General features: G+C 38.6%; 2 protein-coding genes across 3 annotated transcripts in view; one reads left to right on the forward strand and one right to left on the reverse strand.

Moving 5' to 3' along the window:
* Positions 1-26,793, reverse strand: part of mrpl11 (mitochondrial ribosomal protein L11) — a 50,298-nt gene that overhangs the window by 18,763 nt on the left and 4,742 nt on the right. Inside the window, exon 2 of the mRNA XM_067457703.1 lies at positions 18,695-18,863. Coding sequence (XP_067313804.1) covers positions 18,695-18,817 — 123 coding nt within the window. The 5' untranslated portion in view covers positions 18,818-18,863. The remainder of the gene's footprint in view (positions 1-18,694; positions 18,864-26,793) is intronic.
* Positions 5,996-13,210, forward strand: tmem265 (transmembrane protein 265). Of its 2 annotated transcripts, none has more exons than XM_067456608.1 (2): positions 5,996-7,120; positions 10,068-13,210. In XM_067456608.1, the coding sequence occupies exons 1-2, from the start codon at positions 7,071-7,073 to the stop codon at positions 11,113-11,115; spliced, it is 1,098 nt and encodes a 365-aa protein (XP_067312709.1). In that variant the 5' UTR covers positions 5,996-7,070; the 3' UTR covers positions 11,116-13,210. The 2 variants fall into 2 exon arrangements, with proteins under 2 accessions (XP_067312709.1, XP_067312710.1); XM_067456609.1 differs by having other exon boundaries at positions 5,997-6,706.

A 26,793-nucleotide genomic window follows, 5' to 3' on the forward strand; every position in this document is an offset into this window, starting at 1 on the left:
AGTGTGACTTCCAACTAAGTGAAAACCTGTGTAATTAAATGCATGAATAAGAAATTAGGCAAATTAAAATAATTAACAGTTCATATAAGAGACACAACATTATCTGGGTCAGTTAAGAGGATAGAAGCTGTTGGATAAAATACTTAATTAGTGATGGGGACTGATATATATAAAAAACGAGACGCTAAAAGAGCACCAATCTTTAATTGTCTCATAATGTATTCCTTATTCACCCATTTGTCATTCTAAACTTTTGAAACTTTGGTGAAATGTTTGTCTGACTATAACCAGACAAAGCTCATTTTAAATAAATTAAACATTGATCTGGGGAGTCTGCTCTGGATTTTCTACTGCACAAGAGGCGTGATAAAACAGCATTATTCAAATGACTCAATGCAATCTCAATGTATGCAATTGGATAGTCCTTCAACCAAACAGACCACAAGAGGCATGATCAAGCATCGATCTGTCATTGTGTTAAACCCGCGGCGACAATAGCGCTCCAGGTGGATAAGCCAGTCTGTGATTGGTTCCCGCAAATGTGTAACAGAAGCAGGAGAAATTAATGACTTAGCTGCAGGGCAAAATCTAAATCACCGGCAGATCAGTCTAGGTTTACCCAGTCTAGTGAAATGTGCAAAACACCAAATATATTTTCCATTTTCCTATCCATATTAAAATGAGCTAAAGTTTTTAAGCTTAAAAAAACAAACAGAAACAAAAAAGCACCATACAAATCCTTAAAGGGTTTATTCACCCCAAAATTTAAATTCTCTCATTATTTACTTACCTTAATGTCGTTCGACACCTGTAAGACACCCGTTCATCTTCCGAACATAAATGAAGATGTTTTTGTTGAAATCCGATGGCTCAGACAGGCTTTCATTGACACCAATGTCAATGTTCCTCTTTTAAGACCCATAAAAGGCACTAAAGACGTCGTTACAAAGCCCATCTCACTACAGTGGTTCTACAATAATTGTATAAAACGACAAAAAAAAAAAAAAACTAAATAACGGCTTATATGGTGATGTGCTGAATTAAAAAAAATGTTTCTAACAGTTATCAATCAGCCTATTGATTTATGATTCGGATCGCCAATGTCAAGTGATTTCAGCAGTTTGGCAGTTTAACACGCGATCCGAATAAGAAATCGATACACTGATTCATAACTGTTTGAAACTTTTTGTTTTAAAAATCGGCCCATCACTATATAAGTCTTTGTTTAGTTTTTTTGCGCACAAAAACTATTCTCGTCGCTTCATAAAATGATTGTAGAATCACTGTAGTGAGATGGGCTTTGTAACGACGTCTTAAGTGGCTTTATGGGTCTTGAGAGAGGAAATGACATTGGTGTCAATGAAAGCCTGTCTGAGCCATCGGATTTCAACAAAAATATCGTCATGCATGTTCCGTCTTAAGGTCATGAGGGTGAGTGATTAATTTTTTAGGGTGAGAGAATTTTCATTTTTTTTAGCATTATTTATACCAGCTACTATAGTATTTATTCATATTTTGAATTAGCATTTATTTATTTATTTTCCCTTCATTAGGCGTTGTTTTTTCGTTAGGCTTAAAGGTGCACTATGTAACATTTTTAAAGTAAAATATCCCAAAACCACTAGGCCAGTGTTCTATATTTTGTTGAGTTGAGTTCTTACAATATCCCAAATGTTTCCAACTATTTGTAAATCGTAAGAAAATTGCTATTTAAACCAAGGAGCCAGGACATGTGCGGGAGTCACCCGTCAATTGCGTCATATCTGCGTTACCCTCGGGTTTTATTTGAGCAGAAACACTTCACCCTTACTGCAATGTGCAACAAGTGTCACAGCAGCCACCGAGCAAACGCACAGAGTAACGTCATAACTTTCAACACATTCAAATGTATCTATAATAAACAGAGCTGCGTTACTTCATACTCAAGACTGGAAAAGCAGAAATTGCCCTGTGACTGTGGTATAATTAAAGTCCCGCTGCTCCCGAGGTGTGTGTTGGGTTCATCTTATTAACAATCACTCCATCGACCTTGCTTAGTTCCCTCAACACTTGGTCCTGCTCTGCTTCACAATACAATAACGTTAATAATCGCATCCATGAAATTGATTTCTGCCCGAGTCCACAATCCGATTCTTTTCCAGGTGAAGACCACATGTCCCAAGATACTGTGCTCAAACTTGGCGTCAAACTATGCCTTCGTTTTGAATAGGCGTAATCTAGCAGATGGAAAAGTTACACCTTACAAGTTGCACTACAAGTTACAAGGTAGTGCACCTTCAATTATTTTAATTTTAGTTTTACTAAATGTAGTACTTTTTAAATTTAATTCCCAAAGAAACAGGTCTATTTTTAATTTAATTTTAAAGTATTATCTCAAGATGCACACTAGTAATGTTTTCTTCTAAGGCACATTTATAAAAATCTACTTAAATGTCCTAATTGAACTATAAGACCAAATCCTGGTTTAATCTAAGCCCAGTCTGTGAAACCAGGCCATATTTAATTTAGCTTTTAAAATGATGATAACATTTCTAGTTTATTTTTAGCTAATAATAACAGCACTGCATTATTAGACGGTCCGTATGACTTGAGCATTATATTCTAAATCTTGTATAGTCTTCTAATAACTTTGTGTGACTGGAACAAAATGTAACTCATTTCTCCTTTTGTGTTCGAAGAAAAAAAGTCATACAGGTTCAGAACAACATCATGGTGTGCAGATGATGACAGAATGATAAATGAATTATTATTGTAGGATGGACTGTCCTTTTACATTACAGACAATACAAAAGAAAAAGCATATAAAGAATAACATGGAGAAAGAGCGAGATGAAGAATTAAAGAAAGTGAGAGCAGGCGTAACAACAGTTTCTTTCAGAGGGCTCTCTCAGTGTAAGATTTAGAGGACATGGCACTGCACGTTCCTTCGTTGTGTGAACTGATATGTAACGGTGAGGGAAGCAGAAGTGCAAAAAAGGCCGTGTGTACACAAGCATGACAGGGGACGTGGCCTCGGGGCAGCAGGCAGGATTAATTGCCCCTGGCACCCAAGGACGGGCAATTCATTGCCCACACCAGCGTCCTGAAAGATGGGGGTGAGGTGGGAGGTGTAGACGAGGGGTTAATTAAACTCTGCAGTGTGAGACACTCTAATTAATTACTCCGGTTCCCATTCCCTAATTTAATGTGCTGAACTCTTCCCATTTTATTACATTCTTCCCCATAAGGGCGTCATACAGCTGATTAGCCTCATACCCTCCAACTGCTCAGGCCCGTCAGGTAGTTGGAGACCTCAGGAGAGAAATGGACAAGGCCTAGTACAGGGAATGGTCCTATTTGTGGTTGCACCGACAATTAATAGCATTTGCTTTAGCCACGAGAGATCGCAGAATGCTTGCATCAGACATTGTGGAACGCTAGCATAAAAGTTTGTCAGAATGGCTAATGGCTTTATCTTTGATCATCCCAAATTCCCCTGTAACTTCACTCACATTTAAAAACACATCTCGCTCTCTCTCTTCCATTAAAAAAAAGTATATGCAGTGATGATTAATGCGTTCAAAGTGAACGCTACAGGGAGAGACGTGCTACTGGGGACACATTATTTTCGGGTCAATTTTACGGTGTATTTTTACAGCTAATATTGATAGCTATACCTACTTCAGTTGGAAGCAAAAATAACATGTTGCATCTCTAAAATGAGTGTGCAGCCTCACTGGTGAACCACTCCGCCCTTGAATATGACAGCATTTTGCCTTGAAATCCGTTCATTAAAGCAGAACAAACAGATTTATTTACAGATGATAAAATGCAGGGTGAAGGTCTGAGACAGCGTGAGGCTCTGCAGCATAGAGAGAGTTTAAGAGGACAATAAATGCTACGAGGGAGCCATATACGTGCCAATAACGTCTGAAAGAAATCAGCGAGTGTTAAAAGATTTCATTAAACGTATTTCATTAAAAGAGCCCAATTCCTCAGACCCACTCTTCGGAGAATTACATTGCAGCAGAGGATTTCTTATCTTATCAGAGCTCTGCAACATCCCAGTCGGTTAATCAGGAAGACTGATAATTAAGCGAGTATCATTATCAGTTCGCCAGGGTTTGTTTTAATAGTAAGATTTATAGATATTTTAAGCTCCAGACATAAAGGCAGGAAGTTAAGGTGTGGATTTATGATCAAAAACAGTACATCGAGCTGTGCGCTCATTGCGAGGACCTTCCAGTCAGTAAGACAGATGGTTTTGCTGTGGCTGGAGCATGTGTAGTGTCAGCTAAGTGCTCTAATGCGTAGCAGATGGGTGCAGTGAGGAATGTCTTGGGACAAGCTTCTTCTAGTGCACACCTGGGGCACCAATCAGGGCCGCAACATTTCCAAAAGGCATTGTTGTTAAAGTCTTTACCAACTTTATGGGGGTAAAAGTGTTGACTGTGCACTGCTGGACTTTAGTTGTTTCGTTTTCTCCGCCTTTCTCCCTCCCACCGTTCTGAAATCTAGCCAGATCAGAGTGACCTTCAACCACTTCATCCCCACGGGGACTGAAAGGGAAAGAGCGAGTGAGAGAGGAGGTGATAGAGATGGAGAGATAGAGTGGAGTAGTGGGTGGAGCTAACAAAGGCAAAAAAAATATTGAAGACAAGGAATGAAAAAATGTCTAGAAACCAGTGGTGCGCATAGCAGACTATGACAAGAAAGATGACTTTGCCTTCTATGCCTTTCTTTTCCATATGGCTGATTAAAACTCCAAGATGACCCCTCACCATGAATAGATGAGGTGAACGTTGTAGAGAAAAGATACAACCTTTGATTTCAATAAAGAGAATGGAAACAGTTGTGGGGAAAAAAATTGCACAGATAATGAGATTCAGCTCAATCTCCTGTCATGGTGCTCTGATCATGCAAGAGCAGTTCCTACCTCAAACTTATTAATAAGTTTCCTCATCAAATTTTCCTCATCATACATAATTTAAATAGACTGATGCGTGTATTTTTTCCAGTGGAGTCAGTGCATGTCAAATCAGATGGCTGTTTTTATAGCAAAAATTATGTTCACATGCTTGCTTAAGTTAAGCGTTGCATTTTTTTTCAGACCCCATTAAGACATTATTTCAACAAATATCTTATTGTCTTATTGTAAATATCTTATGTCTTATTTACGCAGTTTATGTTATAATAAAATGCAGAAGAACTCGAAACTGTTACACTGTTGCGTAAACTGTATAGACTGACACAGACTAGAATGAAATTGTTGAATAAAGTCGTCATTTTTGTTTGTTTTTTGCACACAAAAGGTATTCGTCATTTCATAAAATTAAGGATGAACTATTGAAGTCACGTAGACTATTTTATCGATGCCTTTATACCTCTCTGGTCTTATTATACTAATTTGTGTTCTTAAGCTGAATGAAGGTCTTACGGGTTTGGAATGACATGAGGGTGGGTAATTAATGGCAGAATTTTCATTTTTGGGTGAACTATCCCTTTAAAAGTAATTTTGCAAACAGTAAAGGGACTAAAGTGACAATATCTGGCATGAAATTAGGTCTTTATGTGACCTGTTTAAAAAAAAAAAAAAAAAAAAAAAAGCTTTTTATTAATTTATTGGCCTAAATCAGCTTTTGCATTAAAATGCCTGGACTTTGCCTCATCTCACCTAATTTTATTTTACCTTTTTTGTATGCATGATTTATACATCAGATTCAAAAAAATACTGAGTGCACCTTTAAAATAATTTGTAATCTATGCAATGCATGAACATAGTCACCCACATTTAACCAGGGGACTGTCTTTGCCATAGTTGTTTGGTGACTAAAAAAGGGTGTTTGTTAAATGACAAATAACCAATCTGAAAGTCCCTTCTAGTTCATCTCACCACACAATCATTCGTCACAGCCTAAGCAAGGACATCGGGGGTGTTGTTTTCTCCAGCCTAAAACAATGTAATTATCATAGCAATGATTGCACCAGCAGCAGTAATTAGCAGCACGGACCCATCCGTACGTTGACTCGCAATATGCACGAGGCCATTCAAATATCCCCGCCTGCTATCTGAAGTGAAATCCAAGAGGCTTAAGAGAGAAGCAACTAAGCGTTAGAGTTGGAGAGCGAGAGGAGGGAGGGGTACAAGTGCACGTAAGCTGCCTACAAATGACACACTGCAATCATAAACTGTCTCGCGACGCGTTCTCTCGCTTCTTTTGCGCCCTTTCGTTAGTGAAGTATGAAGAAGACGTCGAGGTACTTCGGGAAAAACGGCTTCCGTTACAGATTCAGCAGATAAAGCACTTCTGTCCGACTTCTACTCCTCAGCCCGCGAGCTTCATCACAGCCGCCTGAGAGTCTGGATGGACCGGGAATGAGCCTGCTCGAGCTCGGGTCGAGATAACGGAATAAACCCCATACCGATTATATAAGGGTTTTGCGACAAAGAAAGTCTGGAGACAGAAAAGGCTTGCCTCCTCATCACTTCGCCCGAATAAACTACACGTCAGGGTCTATAGTATGGACAATGTAGCCTTTGAGCTGGACTTCTCTGGATTATTTTCCACGTTTAGTTTTTGTTGAGAAGCAATAGCTAGCCTACGGTGTTATTACTGGACGAACGGCGTGATTTCGGACAGTGGACTCAGATAATATCGTCTTGATGCCTGCAGGCTTGCGCTGGTCTTTAGATTGAGACTGCTCTGTGAAGTCTTCATGCTGTGGGGTAAATACACTCTCTACTTCATCCATTCCTGCTTACATGAAGTTGAGCTGGCTTGCAACTTGATATTCAATTATTCATGCTGCCTTCAAGTCCAAAAAGTTCAAATATTTTAGACCGTTTCGCCGCTGACGAGTCAAGTCTTGACACCTGCCAATTGGGATGTGTATCCTAATACAATGACACCTGTCGCAATATGGTGATCTATTGAAGTGGCTGCAGTAACAGCAGCAGCACGACACTTACAAGCATCAAGACAGATGATGCCATTTATTCTCGAACACTGATGAACACTCTCACTGTGATGATCTTCTCTCTGTGTGGGAATGATTCAATGGCACATTACCGACGGACATTTTCCTCGTAAATGAGGGCATGTGGCACGAGTCCAGCAGAGAGCATCTCCAAGAATGAGAGGTAGACGTGATTATGGGCACTTGCACACAGCAATTAAACATTTACAATATTCATCACACTATATTTAACCTAGACCAGCAATAATGACCCACACTTTAGAGTGTTAATTATGAGAAGCTTTTACATTGTTGTACATTACGTTGCATTATTGCATTACTTATCCCCTATAAAACATTACAGACATAGTTCAAAATGCTGTCATCATTTATTCACCCTCATGTCAAAATGTAAGACTTTTTTTTGTACATGGAACATAAGAAAACATTTTGAGAAATGTATTTTTTTACGGTTTGCTTACTAACATTAAAAAATGATAATAGATAATTACTTATCTATTTTACGTGCAAATATTAATGATCAATATGTTATTTTAAATTTAAAGTGCGCGATAACAAATATGGAGAAAACATGGTTTTAATTCTGCTTTTAGACAAAATAACATAACATTATTAATTCACCAATATACTTTTTGACAAAAAAAGTCAAGTTGCTTATTTCTTGTTATAAAATGCAATCATGTGCATCACACATCTTTTGCTGACTTGGTAAATAAAAGCCCAGATCAAAGCACACGTGTACAAAGCAGAAGTGCATGAAATTATGCACTGCAACCTGTGGCCTTTAGCAATCACTTATAGTTACGGATGCATTGGCTGTCAGTACTCAGTCTTCTCATTATTGATGTGCTTGAAGAAAACAACACAGTATCACCCAAGTGACTTGATAACCCGATGAATTATGTGCTGACAGTGAAGTCAAAAGATTAGCTCTGCACCTGCAGGCAAGCCTTCTGGGTTTCAATTCTTTTTTGTCCTAAAATAACTATCTTCTATCATTTTTCTTCTGATTGAAAAGGAAAGATGTGTCCTGTGCTCAAGCATTTTTTTCTCCAGGAGCATGTGGCTCCTAAGTTCAACACAGACTGAGATTATTGGATTCAATTGAATTCCAAAGCAGAAAATCAGTAACAGAGACAAAAATAAAGTCTAAAACCAGATATTAGTGACGCACACTCCCTTTTCATTCCACAGAGCTCACAGAAGATTAATCATTCTAGGTCATTTACCAACATACTCCCTTCATTTCCTGCACACTTCGTCTTAATGCGTATAATTTCTACAATTCCCACGTTATGAATATATTTCCATTCCCATTCTCATCAACAGTTCTCCGACGCAACATCTCCTTTTTACCAGAGCAGGTCGCCTTTGCTTTTTGTGTTATACTCATCACTCTTTCCTTCTTCATTTCCCTCAGCTTATTTATGAACTATTACCATCATGCTGTAACACTTTATTAGGTCTGTAAAAAGCCAAGGGAATGAATCACCATCTTACTCTCTTCATCCCTCTCTCACCCCATTCAATTTCCATTTCGCCTCACGATTGAACACCTTCCCCCCATGTAACCACACATATACCTAATGAATGAGTCTTTAAAAGTTGAGATGGGATAGATCACCCAAAATAATTATGTCATTATTTACTCTGCCTCTTGCCATTCCAAACCATGTTTGTGTAAACAATTTTTTAAAATTCAAGATCGAATAATAAAACAAAATGTTGAAACCCTCTATTTCCAAAGCCCGGTTGACACCCTGTATGTCCTCGACAGTAATGACTTTAATATTAAAAAAAGTAATCTCTCTGAGGTGTTAACATTCACATCAGACACAAATGGTCAGTAGATGGCTACAGTGCACCGGACATTGAGTTCATCCGGCTGAGAAGGCCTGCATTCGATTTCACCATAAAGCCCACAATCATTTCTCTACATTAAATCAATACCACAGTTTTACACTGTCTGTTGCTGAAATATGGCTTGAGGAAACATGAATAAAATCAACATCAGTATGCAGTGTTATGACAACACCTCTCGGACAGTATTAAGATTGAGTGTCGCCATTTTGCAGGTGGTCCAATGCACTTGAAAAGGCAAGAGAAAATGAGCCAGAGACTCTGATTTGATCATGTCATGCTTCATACTGAAACCAAAGCAATTAAATACCACAATGTGACAGAAAACAAGCATGGAAGGCAAGCCACAAGGAAAAGAGGCTTAGAAAGCGTGCCTTGGTCCCCTTCGATATAATTAATTAATGAGGGAACAAGAGTTGACATGAATGCTATATACTATGCAGAATACCTGGGACACTTCCAAAGATGAAAGGACTTAAAAGTTTCATGAGTTAAGAAATCATATTTAGAAAGATACAAAGGGAGAGAGAGAGAGAGAGAGAGAGAGAGAGAGAGAGAGAGAGAGAGAGAGAGAGAGAGAGAGAGAGAGAGAGAGAGAGAGAGAGAGATATTCTTGAATATTCTATTATATATTCGAGGCATCAATTGGGAAAAACAGAAAGATATGCTTGTTATGGAAGTAATGAAAAATGACCCTTACCACCCTAAATCCCCGTCTAAAACAAGAAAATGCTTATACTCAGCACTGCCACGAACCCATCAATCCTGTCAATGTCGGCAGCTTTGTAAACTAAACAAGCCTTTGAAATGCCATGAATCGTAAAAAATTGCAAACTACATTTGTCAGGAAAGACCTTCGGTACAGACATTCAACAACTAAACTTTGATATTAAGGTTGAAAAGGAAAAACTCTCTCATATAAACGTTGCCAAACAATGATGTATCAAGGGAGAGTATGAATAGTCTATTTTTGACCTGCACATTGTAAAAAATCATGCAATTTGCTCAGTCGGGAAATGTACTGTTATTGCCTTAAATAGTATTACGAACATGTACATCAAAGGCTTTGAAGACTGATGGCTAATTCACTCTGAAATTGCACATTCCTCTGTATATTCCAGGCCTTGTAATAGAACATAATCATGCAGGTCATGTCCTTATCAGGATATAACCTCTAAAACCATCCTCATCTCTTTCCTTAATGAGCCATCAGAGTCTGACTATGTCCTTGTTTCTCCTTCTACTTCAAGCATGTTGCCTTCGCCCCAGGTGTGCGTGTCTACTCTGGTGACAGTGAGCACGATGGCTGTGGTCGACCTCTACCTGCTGGAGCAGAGCATGCTGGGACCCCGAAGCGGAGCCCGTCCTGCGGTATGGCCGTGTGTTGCCGTTGCGCTCGGTGACCTGTGTTTCCTGCTGGCGCTGCGCTTTGTTTCAGCCGGGGTGGTTTCGGAGGCTCGCTCTCCTCGTCGGGGCTTCGCCAATGCTCTCTGGTTCCTTTTCCTCTCGCTGCTGCAGCTGAAGCTTTTCTTTGTGTGTCAGAACTACAGACAAGAGAGACGACCCCCGGATCCCCTCGCCCGAAAGACTCTGACTCTTTTGCTTTCGGTGTGCCTGCCCTCGCTGTTCCTCATCCTGACAGGAGCCGATTACATGACTCCCCTCCGTAGGAAGCAAGAGGTCCGTAGCCGACTTCTGTGGGTGGTGGTCGACCTGCTTGATGTGTTGGATCTGCAAGCCGGGCTGTGGGAGGTGCAGGGCAACGTAGGGGTTCCTCTTTGGGTTGAGGGTATAGTGTTCTTTTACTGTTACGTGCTGTTGCTGTTGCTGCCATGCGTGTCACTCACAGAGCTGGGTGCCACTGCACTGCCTGGGCTGCAGGCGGCACGGAAGGAGGCCATCTATCCGTGGCTCAGCCTGGTGACCATTAACGTGTTCACGCTCGTGCCCAGAGGGGTCGGGATGCTGTGGTACAGGGACCCACGGGTGTCAACGGTGTTCCTGGGGAAAAACCTGCTGGCTCTTGCAGTAAAGCTGAGCTCCGCCTGGGAGAGGCACAGAAAGGGCAGCAGAGGGACGCAGGGAGCAGGAGCCGGCGCAGGAACTGGAACCCAGACTCGAGAAGGGGCCTTGGAACAAGCCACGGCACAGGAGCAAGAGCACACATCTCCAGTGCCATCCTCCACGCGCTACCACACACTTTCACGCACCCACGGGCACAGCCATTCGCTCTCTCACGTCAGCCTGGACCCCACTGAGACCTCTCTGGGACCGGCTTACATTTCCCACGAGCTCTAGAGGTCACGGATAAGCCCTGAAACTGCCAGCATCTGGAATTTATGGGCACACAACCATCCCTGGAGTCTCTGTGCTTTTCACAAGATTAGCAGAGATAACTTATCGTATTAGCACACTTTGTAGTTTGAACAACTGATGATTTGTAAAGCCAAACACGAGCAGCCAACTGTGGTGTGAAGCTCCCAGACAAAATGATAATGAGGCTGGAGCGGTTTTAATTAAGTGCCTTCTTTAAAGAGCAACAATTAATATTGTTACTCTTGTTCATTTTGGTGTTCATCAAGGACTTGAATTAAACTGTGTACTATGAAGCATGACCACTGTTAATATTCCACTCGGTAATAAAAATGTTTAATAGACACCTGCCTCTACCATGCCGTTACCCAGACGCAGCCAGACCCATAATCTGCTGGTCTGAAATGCGAGACAGAAGCAGCTCCACAGTAAATTTGTGGAGACCTGTCAAAAATAATGACAACATTAAAAAAATATATGGGACAGAACTTGATTTAAATCACATTTTTTATGATTGGTCTTCACAAACAAATTAATCCATTCCTCCATCAACTAAATGGACATTTCATGGTTGAGCAAACGCAATAACAAAAGTATCTGTAGATTACTTTCAACAGTAAAACTTTCCCTATAATTACATGCAGTGGAGTCCAAATGTCTGAGACTACTAGTGAAAAATGCTTTATTTAGCATCTTCTACAATTTATTTCTTTACATATTATATTATAGGGATGCAAACGCATCAGGGGTGAAAAAGGGGAAAAAGATGCCCCCCCCCCCCCACCACCCCAAACTACGGAACGTTCCAAAAGAGGGGACTCTAGAGGGGCATAACTAAAGTGGGTTGCAGAACTTTGCAAATTGGATGAGAAACGATACATTTTTTAAATAAGAAAACATTTCAGAATTCTGCATTATAATTGTCCTAAAGCCTTGATAATGTACATGAAGACTTCATCCTATGGTGGCGTGTTTACATTATTCATAGAACCATTCGTCATTGGTCGCCACCTTATTTGAAGCATATTACTAGTTTCAAAAGGCAATTTTTAATCGCCATCGCAACAGTGTTTATATCTGGCCAAGATCTGCTAAAAATTGTCAGATGTGCTTAGGGGTTAGCTACACCACATTATTATGTTTAATGGGTCTGCGCCATCCCTTTCAAAGCAAACAAACCAGCGCACATTTATTTGTTGCTTAGTGACAGTTGTGTTAAAGTAAGCCAGAAAGGTTTTTTTTTTTGACAACTCAGGTGGGATTCTCATGGCTTCATTCACCTTGACCTTGCCCAAAGCCTTGTGAATCAGACTTCTAGACCCTTCTGTGGGCAGCGCCAGACATTTGTACACTGCACAGTGAGAGCTCACAAATCTTCACCTTTAAATGTGTCATAGTTACCACAACATGTACTGAAGTGTCTTTCCCATTGTGGTTACCAATGACAGATCTGTACACATCAGAGTATGATGTCGGGGAAAGACTTTCTGGCGTGGTAATAGAAAATGAATTCCGGTGCAGATTATAAATGGGGGTGGGGGTTTGGGAATTATTCCCTCTCCATCAGCGGCCTCTACCCCCCCACCCTTTCTCTGATAAACCATTATTACTCATATTAATTGAAATGGGACTCATTTTTCAAAGAGCTAAGAGCTTATACCGCACTTCATTCATGATTTACATGGAATATTTACCAAAACGTAAAAGAGGACAAACTTGCATGACAAATGCTAAAATAAGCCTAGCTATAAATTAATTGAATTACTGAGAGCAGCTCCACTTGAAGCTGATTTAGCTTCAGAGGTATATCAGACATATGAACCAGACCAGAATGCCATTTCTCAGCCTTTCATCTCTCCCTCTCTTCATTTTAAATGCACACCCTCTATGCTATGTTCACTGTAACTGTTCAGCTAGCCAGTAATGAAGAAAAATCAGTGAAAAGAACAGAACTAGCAGGTCAGACACATGCACAATGTTCATTATTCGACTAGAATGGAGTCATGTTTCACCCCAAAATCAAAAGAAACAAATAAGTAGTTAGCTTTTTCCGTCATTTTGAATTGTGACATTATTTTTTGGACAATTAAGCACATTACAACTCTCTAAAATCTGTACAGCAATAAAATATTCTAAAGCTAAAAGCAATACAAAAATTGCGATATACAATTATGAAATATTGCAATTCAAAATCTTTTTTTTACGTGTCATGTGATCTGTTAATATGCTGATTTGGTGTTTTATTAGCACAGAAAATAGTTGCACTGCTAAATATATAAATATAAACTTTAATAAATAGAGAAGTTCAAAAGAACAGAATTTATTTTAAATTTCTTTTATAACTTTTCAAATATCTTTACTGTTTTGTTCATTTTGAAAATATATATAGTCAAACCAAAATGTATTCAGACACTTTAAGATTTCCTCACATTATCACAGTTTATTTGCTAAAGTTTAGAAATGGCAATAAAATATGACAATAAATGACAAATTCATCTTAATAATGTCAGATAACTTTGATAAAAAGCAATTGATTTCAATCAACCAATCAGCTGTCAGCTGTTAAATTTAACTACATAATTAGATACACAATTTAGGTCAACCAATTACCAAGATATGCAGAAATTGTCTGTGGTGTAAAAGGTCACGTGACAGAAAAAAATACTTAAGCAAAACATGGTGTCTGAATAATTTTGGTCCCAAATGTTTATCGATATAATTGGTAATCCATTGTCTGAATAATTTTGGGGTATAATATGTCACAATTTACTTTATTTTGCTATCCTAACTACATAAATTAACTATAGTGTCCTGCACCCAGTAGTAAAAAAAATAATAATATCTGGAGACTGATTAATTAATTTCTATGTATGTATGAAGGCATGCATGTATGTAAATGTATATGTGTATGTGTATGTGTGTGTGTGTGTGTGTCCGCATGTGTGCGATAAAGGTATTAAGTAATAAATAAGCGTGTGTGTAGTAATGAGAATAAATCATTTTCAGGTGAACTATTCCTCTAATTGTCATGGAAAAAAAAGTCTCAACACAAAATATTGCATGGTGCATAAATATAAAGATTTCCTTTTGATTTGGGGGTGAAATAAGGTCTGGACGTGCTTCACCCATTTCCCTCAGTATTGGTTTGGTCTTGAAGTAAACACTTGAACTATTTTCCTGTACGCCCCTCTTTTATTCTGTCCTCCGTTTCTCTCCTCCATCCGGCTGAGTTAATTTCTCTCTGGACTGTAATTACTCTCCTCCACAGAAGCTGTCAGTTTCCCCCCTCTCCTCCACAGCTCCCTCTTTTATTTCTCTCGTTTGTTTAAATTTGCCCCCCGGCCGACAGGCAGCCTACCTCTATGCGCTTACCCTGTCAGGGATGGTTAGGCAGACGAGAGAAAAAACGAAGAAGGGAGAAAGCGGGAAGATTAAAGGGCCAGAGCTGTGAGCTGAAGGCCTGCTGGCTGCAATTTATTTACAGTTTAACACACATAAAAGTTGAGCCAAAGATGGCAGAAGAGCATGGCCGGCTAGACGCATGCACAAACACACGACTGCGCGTGTTTCACGGACATATGGTGCTGCCTCGCCTGACTGACGCTCATTACACCTCATATTTAGTTCACAACAGCTCTCTACAGCAAGTAAGCTCACTCTGGAGGCCAGGTTGACTTGCGCTGGCAAAAGAAAATGTGTCTCATTTATTATCATCATGATTGGCAAGGGACTGTAATGACATCGTTACAGATGTAATTAGCTTGTTAGTTGTAATGTGTAGTTACATATGAGAGTAGAGTTAAGCCTGTGTGAACTTTTGGCTAAACAGTTTCCTGTGGCAGTCACTGGTGGAGAAAAATACATAACCTTTAGAGAAACATCAGATCTCTGTGATCAAGCGGTAAAAAAGATCTAGTGATGTAGTGTCAGATTTTCGTTCTGAACATTCCACTCCTGCAGAAGACGACAGAACTTGAAATGGTCAAAGCTATGGAGCAGAATGCAGCGCTGCAGTGATGATGTATTTTTGTAGGCCAACCCGGAAGTTAGCGTCACCCTTGTTCCCTCAATAAAAACACAATAATATTTTTTCATTGGATTAATGGAATTTTGGATTATTGCAGGAAATAAGCTCTGTGACCAGCAACAGTTTATGATTCTTACATGATTATCTTTACAAATGAACGTACCTTTTGAATTGTTAAGTTTAAATACATTTGCCAGAAGTAAAAAGCTAAATGTAGGTTATAAATGAACTATACCATGGTCACATGACTTCAACATCACTACCATTAAGCTTTTCACAATTTTTTCAGTAAACGCCTTTTTGAGAAAATAATAATAAAAAACTCCCCCACAAGGGTATTTCTGGTGTATTTTATGTCGTAAAACAACATGTGAATGAAACTATTTTGAGCTTGTGTTAACTACATACCTTATTTGTCCTAATACATATGTCCTAATTTAGTTTTGGAGGTCTGAAGTCAAAGGTGCATACACAATATACAATGCACATCACCACAATGTTCAATGATTCTCAAACGACTCGATGGATGAATCAGTCTCTCTAAAGCCCTCTTTCTGTGGGCCTACTCTGCTCTGATTGGCCAGTCTGTTGTGATTGGTCTACCGTGTACAGTGCTCCATCCGTGAGCTAAAGCTCAGGGACTGTACACACTGTAAAGACAGTAATGATGACGGTGATTTTACACAGCGCGAATCGATGATGAAACATTGGAAGAACTAGTAATTTAACCCGAACCTCGAGCAGGCCGTTTCTTAGTGATGCTAACTTACTCAGTTTGAGATACATTATGAGATGTTTCAACTGTAATTCCTCACCATCAGCATTAACAAACGAGTGTCCATCAACAAACCTCTGTGCATGTGCGTGTCTAATTTATTGCGGTGCACATGTGGGAACTGTATCAATAACAGATCATGTGTTAGCCAAAGAACTGACGTGAATGACTGATGTAACTTGCTCCATCCTTTATCTTTACTCAAAGTAGTAAGAATCACAGACAATCTGCATTAACAGAACCAGTTTTAGGTAATACTGCAGCCCACAGCTGATTTACAGCAGTAGATTCGCCAGAAACATACACAATAAACACATTGTAGAGCACATTGTCTTCTCAACATGATGATATCCAGTAGGGGTACAATGGTTCAAATTACTCACGGTTCAGTTTGTATCACCGTTTTAGGGTCACGGTTTTGATATTTGCTATGTTCTGGGTAATTGGGACATTTGTTAAGTAAAAATGAACTAAATAAGAACAAATAATCCACATAAAAGCAACAGCACAAATACATACAATAGAGCATAGAATACATTTGTTGTCCGCTTTGTGTGCGGCTTCAGATGAGCTCTTCTCTCAGCGTACAAAGTTCTCTTTCGCGTCTTGCTTTTGAATGTTTAAATTGGCAGGGCTTAAATGAGTTTAGTTTAAACACACCGCGTGGTGTTCAGGTCTCACCTAGAGATGCCTAGTGATGACGGCGTTTATGACTGAGCATTCACATTCGAGCAGACGCACTTGCATACAAGAGTGACTGTTTTGTCCACGCTTTTTGATCATTGCTGTTGTTGTAATGTATTGGGAGGCCAGGATGAGTGTGGGGGCCAGACAGACAGAGGCCAACACTGTCTGTCTGTTTTACACATTGTTATTTTCAACAAACAGATTTATGATGAACCACAGTGCAAGTGCATGCCGAACCAAGGGTGGAGAACCGTATCGTTTGATTTTATGCCAATAAGTGGATGGGCAATGTGCTAATGTTTGTAAGTCTGCTCTCTATTTTCAATTGGCATTGTTTGAATGACTCTGTATGCCAATTGGATAGTCCTTCAACCAATCAGACCACAAGAGGCGTGATCAACGGGCAACGACCCATCACTTCTCTATCTGTCATCGTGTTAAACCCACCAATAGCGCTCCAGGTGGATAAGCCGGTCTGTGATTGGTTCCCGCAAAAGTGTAACAGAAGCAGGAGAAACGAATGTACGGGTTTCCAGACTGAGTTTCCGGTCGAAATCAAATCACCGGCAGATAAGGCTGGGTTTACCCAGTCTAGAAATCACTGGTTAAACTGTTTGATTACCAGCATTCTTCAAAATATCATCATCTGTGTTAAACACATACAACTTGTGGGTGAGTTTTTTTTTAAAGTTTTTAACACGATGTTGGCATCAGGACTAGTTACATAGCAAACGCAAAGTCAATGTCACAATCCATAAACTTTAAATTATATAAAACATTTAAACTTGACATAAGATAGGACATCTAAAACAAATTTGGGTGATACATTATGAAATACTCCATGTAAACATGTTTCTGAATAAAAGCATTTTCTAGCAGTATCATAAAAATTACAGTGCAACAGAATATGACTTGAGGTTGAGTAAATGAAGTCTGAGTGAACTTTGAGGAAAAAGAGATTTTTAAATATATATTTTTTGCTCACAATTTCTACTGGATAAAATATATAAGAGATTGACATAACTACAAAAATATATATTCATTCTCAGAGCTGGACAGTAACTAAGCACATTTACTTGAGTACCGTACTTAAGCACACTTTTTGAGTATCTGTACTTTACTTGAGTATTATTTTTTCTGGAAACTTCTGACTTTAACTTCACTACGTTTGAAAGACAAATATTCTTTTTACTCCACTACATTTCTATCAAGGTCTTCAAAGTCGAAAGTTGTTTCTGTAGAAGCTCTGAAAGTCAGTGGATGATTTTTTTCTTCTTTAAAAGGTGTTTGGGTTGTTGCAGAAAGCCTTTCAGGAATCACTCTTGTAGAGTCTAGTGAAGTTCAATGATTTCGTAGCATTTTTTGAACACTGATTTATAGTTTATAGCAAAATGGAAGAAGACGGATCTCAAAATGCTCATTTTGTCGAGTATTCGCATTAACAAAGTTGATTATGTCTTAAGTGAAGGTAAACAGTTGGAGAATATCAGATGTGTATCAGTGTATTGGATCCGTGCATTCGGCCTTAAAGTGACAGCAGCTTTTAACTTTTATACAAGTATTAAGTTAGTCGTAAATATGCTAGTATGTCAGATGGAGCATCACTGACTGACTTAAACCATGATGGCATAATCTGCATTTTTACAACAATAGTTAAATATTGCATTGACATAAAAAAGGAATTTACTATTGATACTTAAGTACTTTTGAAAACAAATACTTCTGTACTTTTACTCAAGCAAAAATCTGTTTTTACAACTTTCACTTGTAACAGAGTAATATTTGTTGTGTAATAGAGTTGTGATAATAGAGTTGTCTAAGTAATAGAGTTGTGTAGTTTGTCCACCTCTGTTCATTATTATTATTTTTTTGCCATGGTTCAAACGAAAAAAAAAAAACACTTCTTGATTTTATTGCTTGTTTTGAATTTTTTAGGTGCACTAAAGTGAGTCTTGACCCCGAGTTGAGAATCACTGCATTACAAAGGCCATACACATAACAAAAATAAAATAATGAGGTGAAAATGAAATGCTGAAATGAAATCGATAGTGAAAACGAGAGGTCTAAAAGCTTACCTGTCCCAGGATGGGGCCCAGGGGAGGCCCAGGAGCCGCCTGTCCAGACCTTATAATCGCTTTGATCACGCCTCCAGTATCCAACTTTTTCACCGCCTTGGCCGCTTTAGATATCTTCGACATATTGTCTATGTGTCTGGCCTGCCACAAGTCTGTCTGTCCCCTTTGCCTGTTGGGAAAGGTAATTATTGAGGTCTCCTTAATTCATTAAAAATTCAACACAAAAAAATCAATACATGTCCAGAGGTTGAAAAGTGAGGTACACAAAAGCTCTGCGATCCATAAAAGCTCTCCCAGGAGTGCACAGCAGTCTTATCTCGAGAAGCTGTAAGTGAAGACAGTTGTGAGGCGAAGTGCTATGAAACCTTGGGACCTTCAAAGATAAGGGGTAAAAAAAGCACATGTGCGTAGTGCACTCGAGGAGCTTCTGTGCTTGGCTGCCTTCAACGATTCCCTGCACTCTGCTGATCCATTACAGTTAGCTAGCTCTCTATGGGTCTACATCAGGAAAGGTCGATGGAGCAGATTGGATGGCAGCCACCAAGCCCCAAAACCAAAATGCACAGATTTAGCACCACACGCAAAGGGCGAAAGGATAATACCTGGTTTTACCATTCAAGACTAAATAAAATTACATGATTCAATCAATCAGTTAAGTGGTGGAAATGGCCTGAAATGTATGCGCCTGGGAAGCATGACTCATAAAAAACCACGCCCTATAATCTGATATAAACCAAATGCAATAAAAGCCGCTGCATGTTCAACGCCATTTGCCAGACCAGAGCGCATTTTGTGACTGTTCAACCCAGCTGAAAACAATATCTCTAAATTATTCACAGAGCTCTGTTCCAGGTTAACCTCCCTATTTATATATTCATAAATGCAAGGGAGATGAGGACAGAGGTGAAATAAACACACCTCGCTAGCCACACGTTGGAACGCGCCATTGGTTTTAATGCCAAGTTAATCCTCGCATCTGTGCGTGCACGGAGACAAGCGAAGAGAGAATTTCACAAGCACTGAAACGTCTTGGATCTCAGAATACACAGGCTATCTAAAGGGAGCAGAACCAGCCGATATAGGCTCAGCAATCACCAGCTGTGAGAAGGCATTGCGTAAAAAATTACTTTCTGGGTTTTCTTCAAAATGCCAATCACATGCTGCCCTTCATTTCGCCGTTCTATTTCATGCTGTTCTCCAAACATATTTAGCCGTTTAAAAAGCATGTTGAATCAATTTAAGAGGCAGCGAGGGAAGGTTGGGCTGTTGGTGTACATTAACATTTTAACATATTCAAAAGCAAAAGAGGACAATCAACAATCCTGATGTGAATTGAATTGAAGTGATTTATTTGGAACTTTGTGTTTGGCGGGCGGCAATTGACTTTTTGGGGGAGCGGGTACTTGGAGCCGACAATAACAGCGTTTCTGACTGAAACACGCATACAATTTATTTAGCATTTTAAAGCAACTGTGTTGACGAGCTGGGGATATAAAACACATGATGAAAGAACAAAAAATGAGGATGAGTGAATATGGACTGCAGGCATGTTCTGTCAAACCTCTCTGTGCTTGCTGCGTTTACTTCTTTGAAGCACTCATCAGATTTCTAAATAAGATTAAATTGCTTGAGAATGATATTTGATATTCTCAGAAAAAAACATGCTTTGTTTGAAACATAAGAATTATGAAATAGAAGCACCAGGAATACACAACCTTTGGGGTTGGTAAAATTTAAATGCTTTTGAAAGAAGTCTCTTATGCCAAGTCTGCAAAAAAATACTCCCGTCGCCAGTGTCAGATGATGCTTGAGAAATCATTCAATGCTGATTTGGTGCTCAAGAAACATTGAATATAATTATTATCAAAGTTAAAAAGTTTAATATTTTACAAACAGTGATACTTCTTTCTTTCTATTTTTTTCCTATTCTTTGATGAATAGAAAGCTCAAAAGGACCACATTTATTTGGAATAGAAAGCTTTTGTACTTTTACTGTCACTTCTGATTAACTTAATGCAGCCTTCTTGAATAAAAATTTTAAAAAAATAAAAAATAAATAAATAAAAGGTTGGCTGACCCAAGAAACAAACTTTGGAAAATTGCTAAAACTTTATTTGATTTATTGATTTAAAAAAATAAAAATGAATCAACTTTCCCCATTTTCTTTTGACTGCTATTTTGATAAAAAGATTTTCATGTGTAAAAAAAATAAGATTAAATCATCTTAAAAATATATTTACTAATAAACAACACATGATGGGGTCAGGATAATGTACTGGATAGCAGGAATGACCCAGCTGCTTTTAAAGGGGTAGTTCACACAAAAATTACAAATCTGTCCTTAATTACTCCCCCTCATGTCGTTCCCAACCTGTAAGACCTTCGTTCATCTTCGGAACACAGATGAAGATATTTTTAATGGAAGCAGAGAGCTCTCTGAACAATCCACTGGCAGCAACGTCATTGAAAATTTCAAGGCCCAGAAAAGTATTTAAGGCATTGCTAAAATAGTCCATGTGTATGGAGCAGAGCATGTGAGCGAAGCGGAGTGGTGTGACGATCAGCTCAATATTCCGCTCTATGCCAGTGCGCTTCACGCAATCACTCCACTCATGAACTGTTCGCACTCACTGATAAAAGGATGTTCGCACAAATCCCGCCCTGACGCGAATTTTGATTCCCTGTAATGCACTATACTTGTGGCCATTTAAAAAACAATCGTTTCATATTTATTAGTGCTGGGCAACGATTAAAATGTTTAATTGCGATTAATCGCATGATTTTCTGTGGTTGTGATTAATTGCAGTATGCGCAAAAACCAATAATGAATACAAAAGCACAGTATTGCATACTTTTAAAAAAATTCAATAATATATGGTTTGCAAACACTTTAAACAAATATGGTTACAGCAGTTGAAAGTTAGTAAGTTACAATATTTCTTGTAGCTAAAGTAAAAACACTTAGTTCTTTCAAAAATATATGTGCTCATTAATGTATATTTACTTCTTTCAAGTAATTAAGTATTCTCGTAAGTTTATAATATGCAATTTATTGAGAATACATACGAGTGAGGGGTTCGAATGCCGGTCACCATGTTGCCCCTCCATCCTGAAAGTACATTAGCCAAAGAGGGACATACCCGTAAATTCAAGCTTCGCCTTTCGCGTTTTAACACTCGATGGCATCGTGTCGAATGTGAAGAGGGGGATTGCCTTGTTAATCTTGGACTAAATCGGCCACCGTAGGAGTTCAAACAAAATTGGAATTGAGAGGAACAGAAACTGCATGGTCATATACCTTTTCATCGCTAGATGGGGGAAAATATTACACAGTGTAGCTTTAATTTAATCAAATTAAATATAAAACCAAAACTATTTGCCACTGCCAGGGCATTAACATTTAGTTTGGTTTGGTATTAAAAAACAAAACAGGTTATGTCTAGAGCTAGCCTAGAAATCTAGACACACCCTAGCGGCAGCAAATTTAATTTGCCCGCAAGTGTGGTCTAGCAACTCTCAATTCCTATCTGAGCTGTATTCCTCAGAATCTGGACGGGCCAATCACATCGTGTATAGAGTTGGCGGGCGGGGCCATAATGACGACGGCCGAGTTGCGCTTGCGTGCTTCTAGTAAACACAGAAACTGGCGAACGGCGGCGGTCTTTCGAATCAGCTCTGCACGTGCCTCCGGAAGACTTGGAGTTGAGCTTTTCTCTGAGAAAAGAACAAAGAACGGCACTGAAGTCATTCTTAAAAAGGGAAGATGTGTTCGGAGTTTAGCCGGATACGGTGAATGTTTAATCAGTCAGCGAGCTCCCCTTCACCGTCGTTGCTCTGGTTGGTGTAGCGCTATCCTATCGCGTGCAGAGGGAGTTTGAAAGACAACCGTTTATCCCGCCCCTCGGATTGAGCCCTGTCTATGGTGAGTTTCCAGACCAAACATCTTGATGTGGGTCTGGCTTGTCAGGCTAGTCTAGAGCCTCAATCATAACATAATAACATTATAACATTTTGGTGCAAGAAAATAAAAGGAAAAGATAACATTTGCTTAAAGTAAAAAAAAAAACATTTACACTAAAGCGCTGGGCATTGTCACAAATTTCTCAATTTGATTTGATATTGATTAACTTCGGGCCTATCAGGTAGAGTACATAGCAAATTGTATGTACTTAATAAATGGGGGGGATTTTTAGTGGTATACATATATTGATTCTGAAGTAATATTCTCATCAGTGTTCTATCAGCTTTTACATAGGCCTACTTAAATCTGCATATTTGTGATATTCACCATTTTTTTAATCGTATGCACCACGTTAAATTTTTACATTTGATTAATAAATTCAGTTATAATAGTTGTTGTTGTTGTTGTTGTTGACTTTTATTGTCCCCTTGGGGAAATTTGTTTGCAATTGTTTCCACATGCGTAATCACAACACAAACAAACAGACATAATACACACAATATACATTGGCCCTCATTTATCAAAAGTGCGTACACCAAATTTCCAGCGTACACCTTGCGTACACCCAAACCCAAGGTGACTTTGAGATTTATCAATATGGACGTTGGCGTACGGCACGCTCAAATCCTACGCCAGCTCAGGAGGTGGTGTACGCACGTTTGAGTTAGTGGGAGAATGCGCAGAAAAGCAATTCCTAACACCACAAAACGCACTGGCAAGATATGCTATATGATCCACTGTTAAAAACCACAACAACAACATTCAGTGTTTATTTTTGTGTAACATGAACGTCAATGTTTAATTTGTGTGATTTTACAAAAGCGTTTGATTTTTAGGCATCCTCCAGTCGCGAGCCTGTGCGCTTTATCTGACGTTTCAGGCCCGCCTGGCCCGGCAGCTGCGCACGGACTGGGACTAAAATAATTCAGACTGACAAAATAATAAAAATGATCTTCTTCTTTTAATTAATAATAAAATCAATAAAAACGACACTCTTCTTCTGAATAACAAGCGTCATTAAGAATAATAATCATAATAATAATAAGAATCTTACAAATCGTCATGTAATTATTAATGTGAATGAATCTTAGGCTACTCCAAATCACATCATCATCACTATTTTACACCCCAATACATGTGCCGTGATACGAAATTAAATGCTAATTTTTTCAAAACGTGCTGTAAAATAATGCAGTGATGGTAATTTATCATCCAAACAGCTAGCCTATTTAAACTGCTGGAGTGCGCTTCTCAACCTCCACACTAACAGTACTCGTTATTTGTGTCCATATTTTGTTTTTGTAGGTGCCTTTAATTCCACTCTTTAAACTCCCAAATAAAACAATTTCGGGGTTTTTTTCCACTTCCCTGGTGATGGTCTCGTGGGCGCGTCTCAATCATCTCACTAGTTCAGTAGTGGGAGCACTGATCAGGGAGTCATCCCATTGACTTATGTCCTAATCAGTGCCCTGACTAGTGGACTAGTGAGATGATTGAGCGCGCCCGATCTCCACGTCGGAGAAGTTTCGCTTCTTTGCCGTCTTCTGTTTGTCCATGGCGTAAAATGAGGGCGTGGGGGAGGCGGAGACTTGAATATATAGGGGCGTGTTATTCTAATGACGATCGTTTTCAGCCGCGGCATTTATCAAGGGCAGGTATTGCGTACACCTGAATTGCAGAGGTGCGCACAGCTTCATAAATCAGGCGGTGAGAGGAGTGTATGCATAATCTTACGCCAACATATACACCCGTTTCTACGCAAGATTGATAAATGAGGGCCACTAAGACTAACCTAAAAAAAAAAAAAAACATCACTGAGACCAGCTCAGTAGACACTGCAAAAAATACTATTTTTCATTTAAAAGTTTAACTGCTTGTGGCATGAAATATTTTTTCCCCCATTTTTAAAAAACACTGGTATTCTAAATCTGCGACCTGATGGTAGTCTCTCAAACTCATTAAACAGAGGATACCTATTATCCAATATAATTTTCATTGCTTCAGTCTGACATCTTGTTTGATATATTTATTCTAAGCCTGACAGAGGCTGTAAAGACACTATAGCGCTACTATATGTCTTATATAGTAAAGACACTATAGTGCTGTTACCAATCAAATCAAATCATTTAAATAGCAAAAATACAGCTGCAATAAATAATGTTATAAAATGGATTGTTCTAAATAAAAAAACGCAATCATACTTTTAAACATGAAACTAGACCGCCAATAGGGGGCAGTAAGTGATCGTCTTAATGAGTGAGTCATCGACTCGTTCATTCAAATGATTCATTCAAAACACTGAATCATTCAGTAACAAAACATCATGCTGAGTGTTGCTTTCCTTTGCAACTATTTTCGGAGCCTTAATGCAACTTGTTAACAGAGGAAGAGATACACTGATCAATCGCTGTTTATATTAAATATAATAAAAATAACAACTACAAAAAAAAATCTGAATCATTCTCGTGTTTCTGGTTATTTTAATATTTTTTTGCCCAGTCGGGAAAAATCCCTCTAAATCTCTCTTTCATTTGTCCCAGACAAAGAATATTAAGCCATTGGCTTACAGACAGCCCTGTATTCTCTTGTCACCAATGGTTTGTCTGTATCTGTATTCAGAGGCAGTGAGCACGACAACGGGCTTTCAACATAATAATAAATAACTACGTTAATGCACGATAAAATAATTGTCAACGTTAATTAATTAATGTGTTAACGTTACCTTGCCCAGCCCTAATTATGTTTAAATATTATATAATTTTTTATATAATTTCATCTGTTAATTATGAAAAATGAAAAGCATGAGAGTATAGGACACATCATAAGATGCACAATATGTTGGAAGACATGGTGGATCAGAAAATATTCTTTAAAGAAAATCCATTTCTTTAAGTTTTGTTTTGTAGAAAGCCTTTCTTTAAAGTGAATTTCATTTTGTATAACTTGTATCTTAATTTTGGTCAATGTTTCAACAACCAATTGCCTAGATTTAATAAATAATATGCAAATAAGGCAACCATGGCAACAATCATGGATTAGAGCACGTCTAATAAATTAACTGAAACTCAAGAAATATGTCTACAGAAAACTTGAAATGTCTACTTTTAAACTAAACAATTCAAAATGAAAAGAAATAGTTTCTGTATGGCACATGCATTTCTCTCTTGGTGCGTCCACTACTGTGGCGATGGCAAGTAAGCATCATCAGATTCATCTTTGCAGCCAGACAAAGATTTTTTGTTTTTGTTTTTTGACACATTCATAATTATTACTTTTGCTGTTCTTTGTGGCAAGCTTTATGTGTGCGCTTGAGTGCGGAATAGGCTAATGCATAACGTAAACACTCGTTTAGAATTCTCTCCAGTCTATATTTAAGTAATTAAATGAACCTAATATAAATGTGTACTTAGTCGTCAACTAATAGCTTAAATGAACAACTACTAGTCCAGTAGAGAAGAAAGTTAGGGGCACCCCTATTCATTTCACATATTTTCGAACCAATTCGAAACCAATGCAAACACATGTATGGTCAAAAAAAGAGAGGTAATCGAAGCAATCAACCTGCGGCGTTGCCACCAACTCCTACCATCCCTGGGCCACCCCATAGGGACATGAAATGAAAATGAAAGTAAAATTAAATTCTGGAAATGTGTTGCAGTGGCAGATACCCTAGACCAATGGTTTTCGCTATTTTTTTCAGGAGAGCCACACTGGTAGGACAAAATTAATAGGAGAGCCACTTTTAGCAAAGTGTAAAAAGGTACATCCAATAGCATATCTGCTGCTTATCATGAATAAAGGCTGGTATCAATGAAACAGATGTCTCTACGAAATATTTTCCCACCAATTTTAAACTTTGATTATAGCCATTCATTTTATTTATTTTTTTAAAACATTTATTAGAGTTTAAACTTTAGTTTAAAATAATCCTCTCATAAACCCATGTCATATTTACCTTTGTCCATCCTGTCTCACAGGTAGAAAATAGGCTACAGAAATTGAACAAAGTTATCAAACATTCTGCACTGCATAAATTATGAATTAAATATATTATAGATTAATCCTTATTAAAGCTACAAATGTTTTTTAGGCAAGAGCAGTGAGTGATTAACATGGCTGCTGTCGCTGTAAGATCTGC

This window comes from Pseudorasbora parva, chromosome 11, assembly GCF_024679245.1.
Source record: "Pseudorasbora parva isolate DD20220531a chromosome 11, ASM2467924v1, whole genome shotgun sequence".
In the NCBI taxonomy this organism is placed as follows: domain Eukaryota; kingdom Metazoa; phylum Chordata; class Actinopteri; order Cypriniformes; family Gobionidae; genus Pseudorasbora; species Pseudorasbora parva.

Excerpts from the sequence above, each read along its gene's own strand:
- tmem265 (XM_067456608.1), top strand. The coding sequence starts at position 7,071 with ATGAGGGCATGTGGCACGAGTCCAGCAGAGAGCATCTCCAAGAATGAG. Across the intron at positions 7,121-10,067 it reads AGCATCTCCAAGAATGAGAG|CATGTTGCCTTCGCCCCAGG; the intron begins GTAGACGTGATT and ends TTCTACTTCAAG.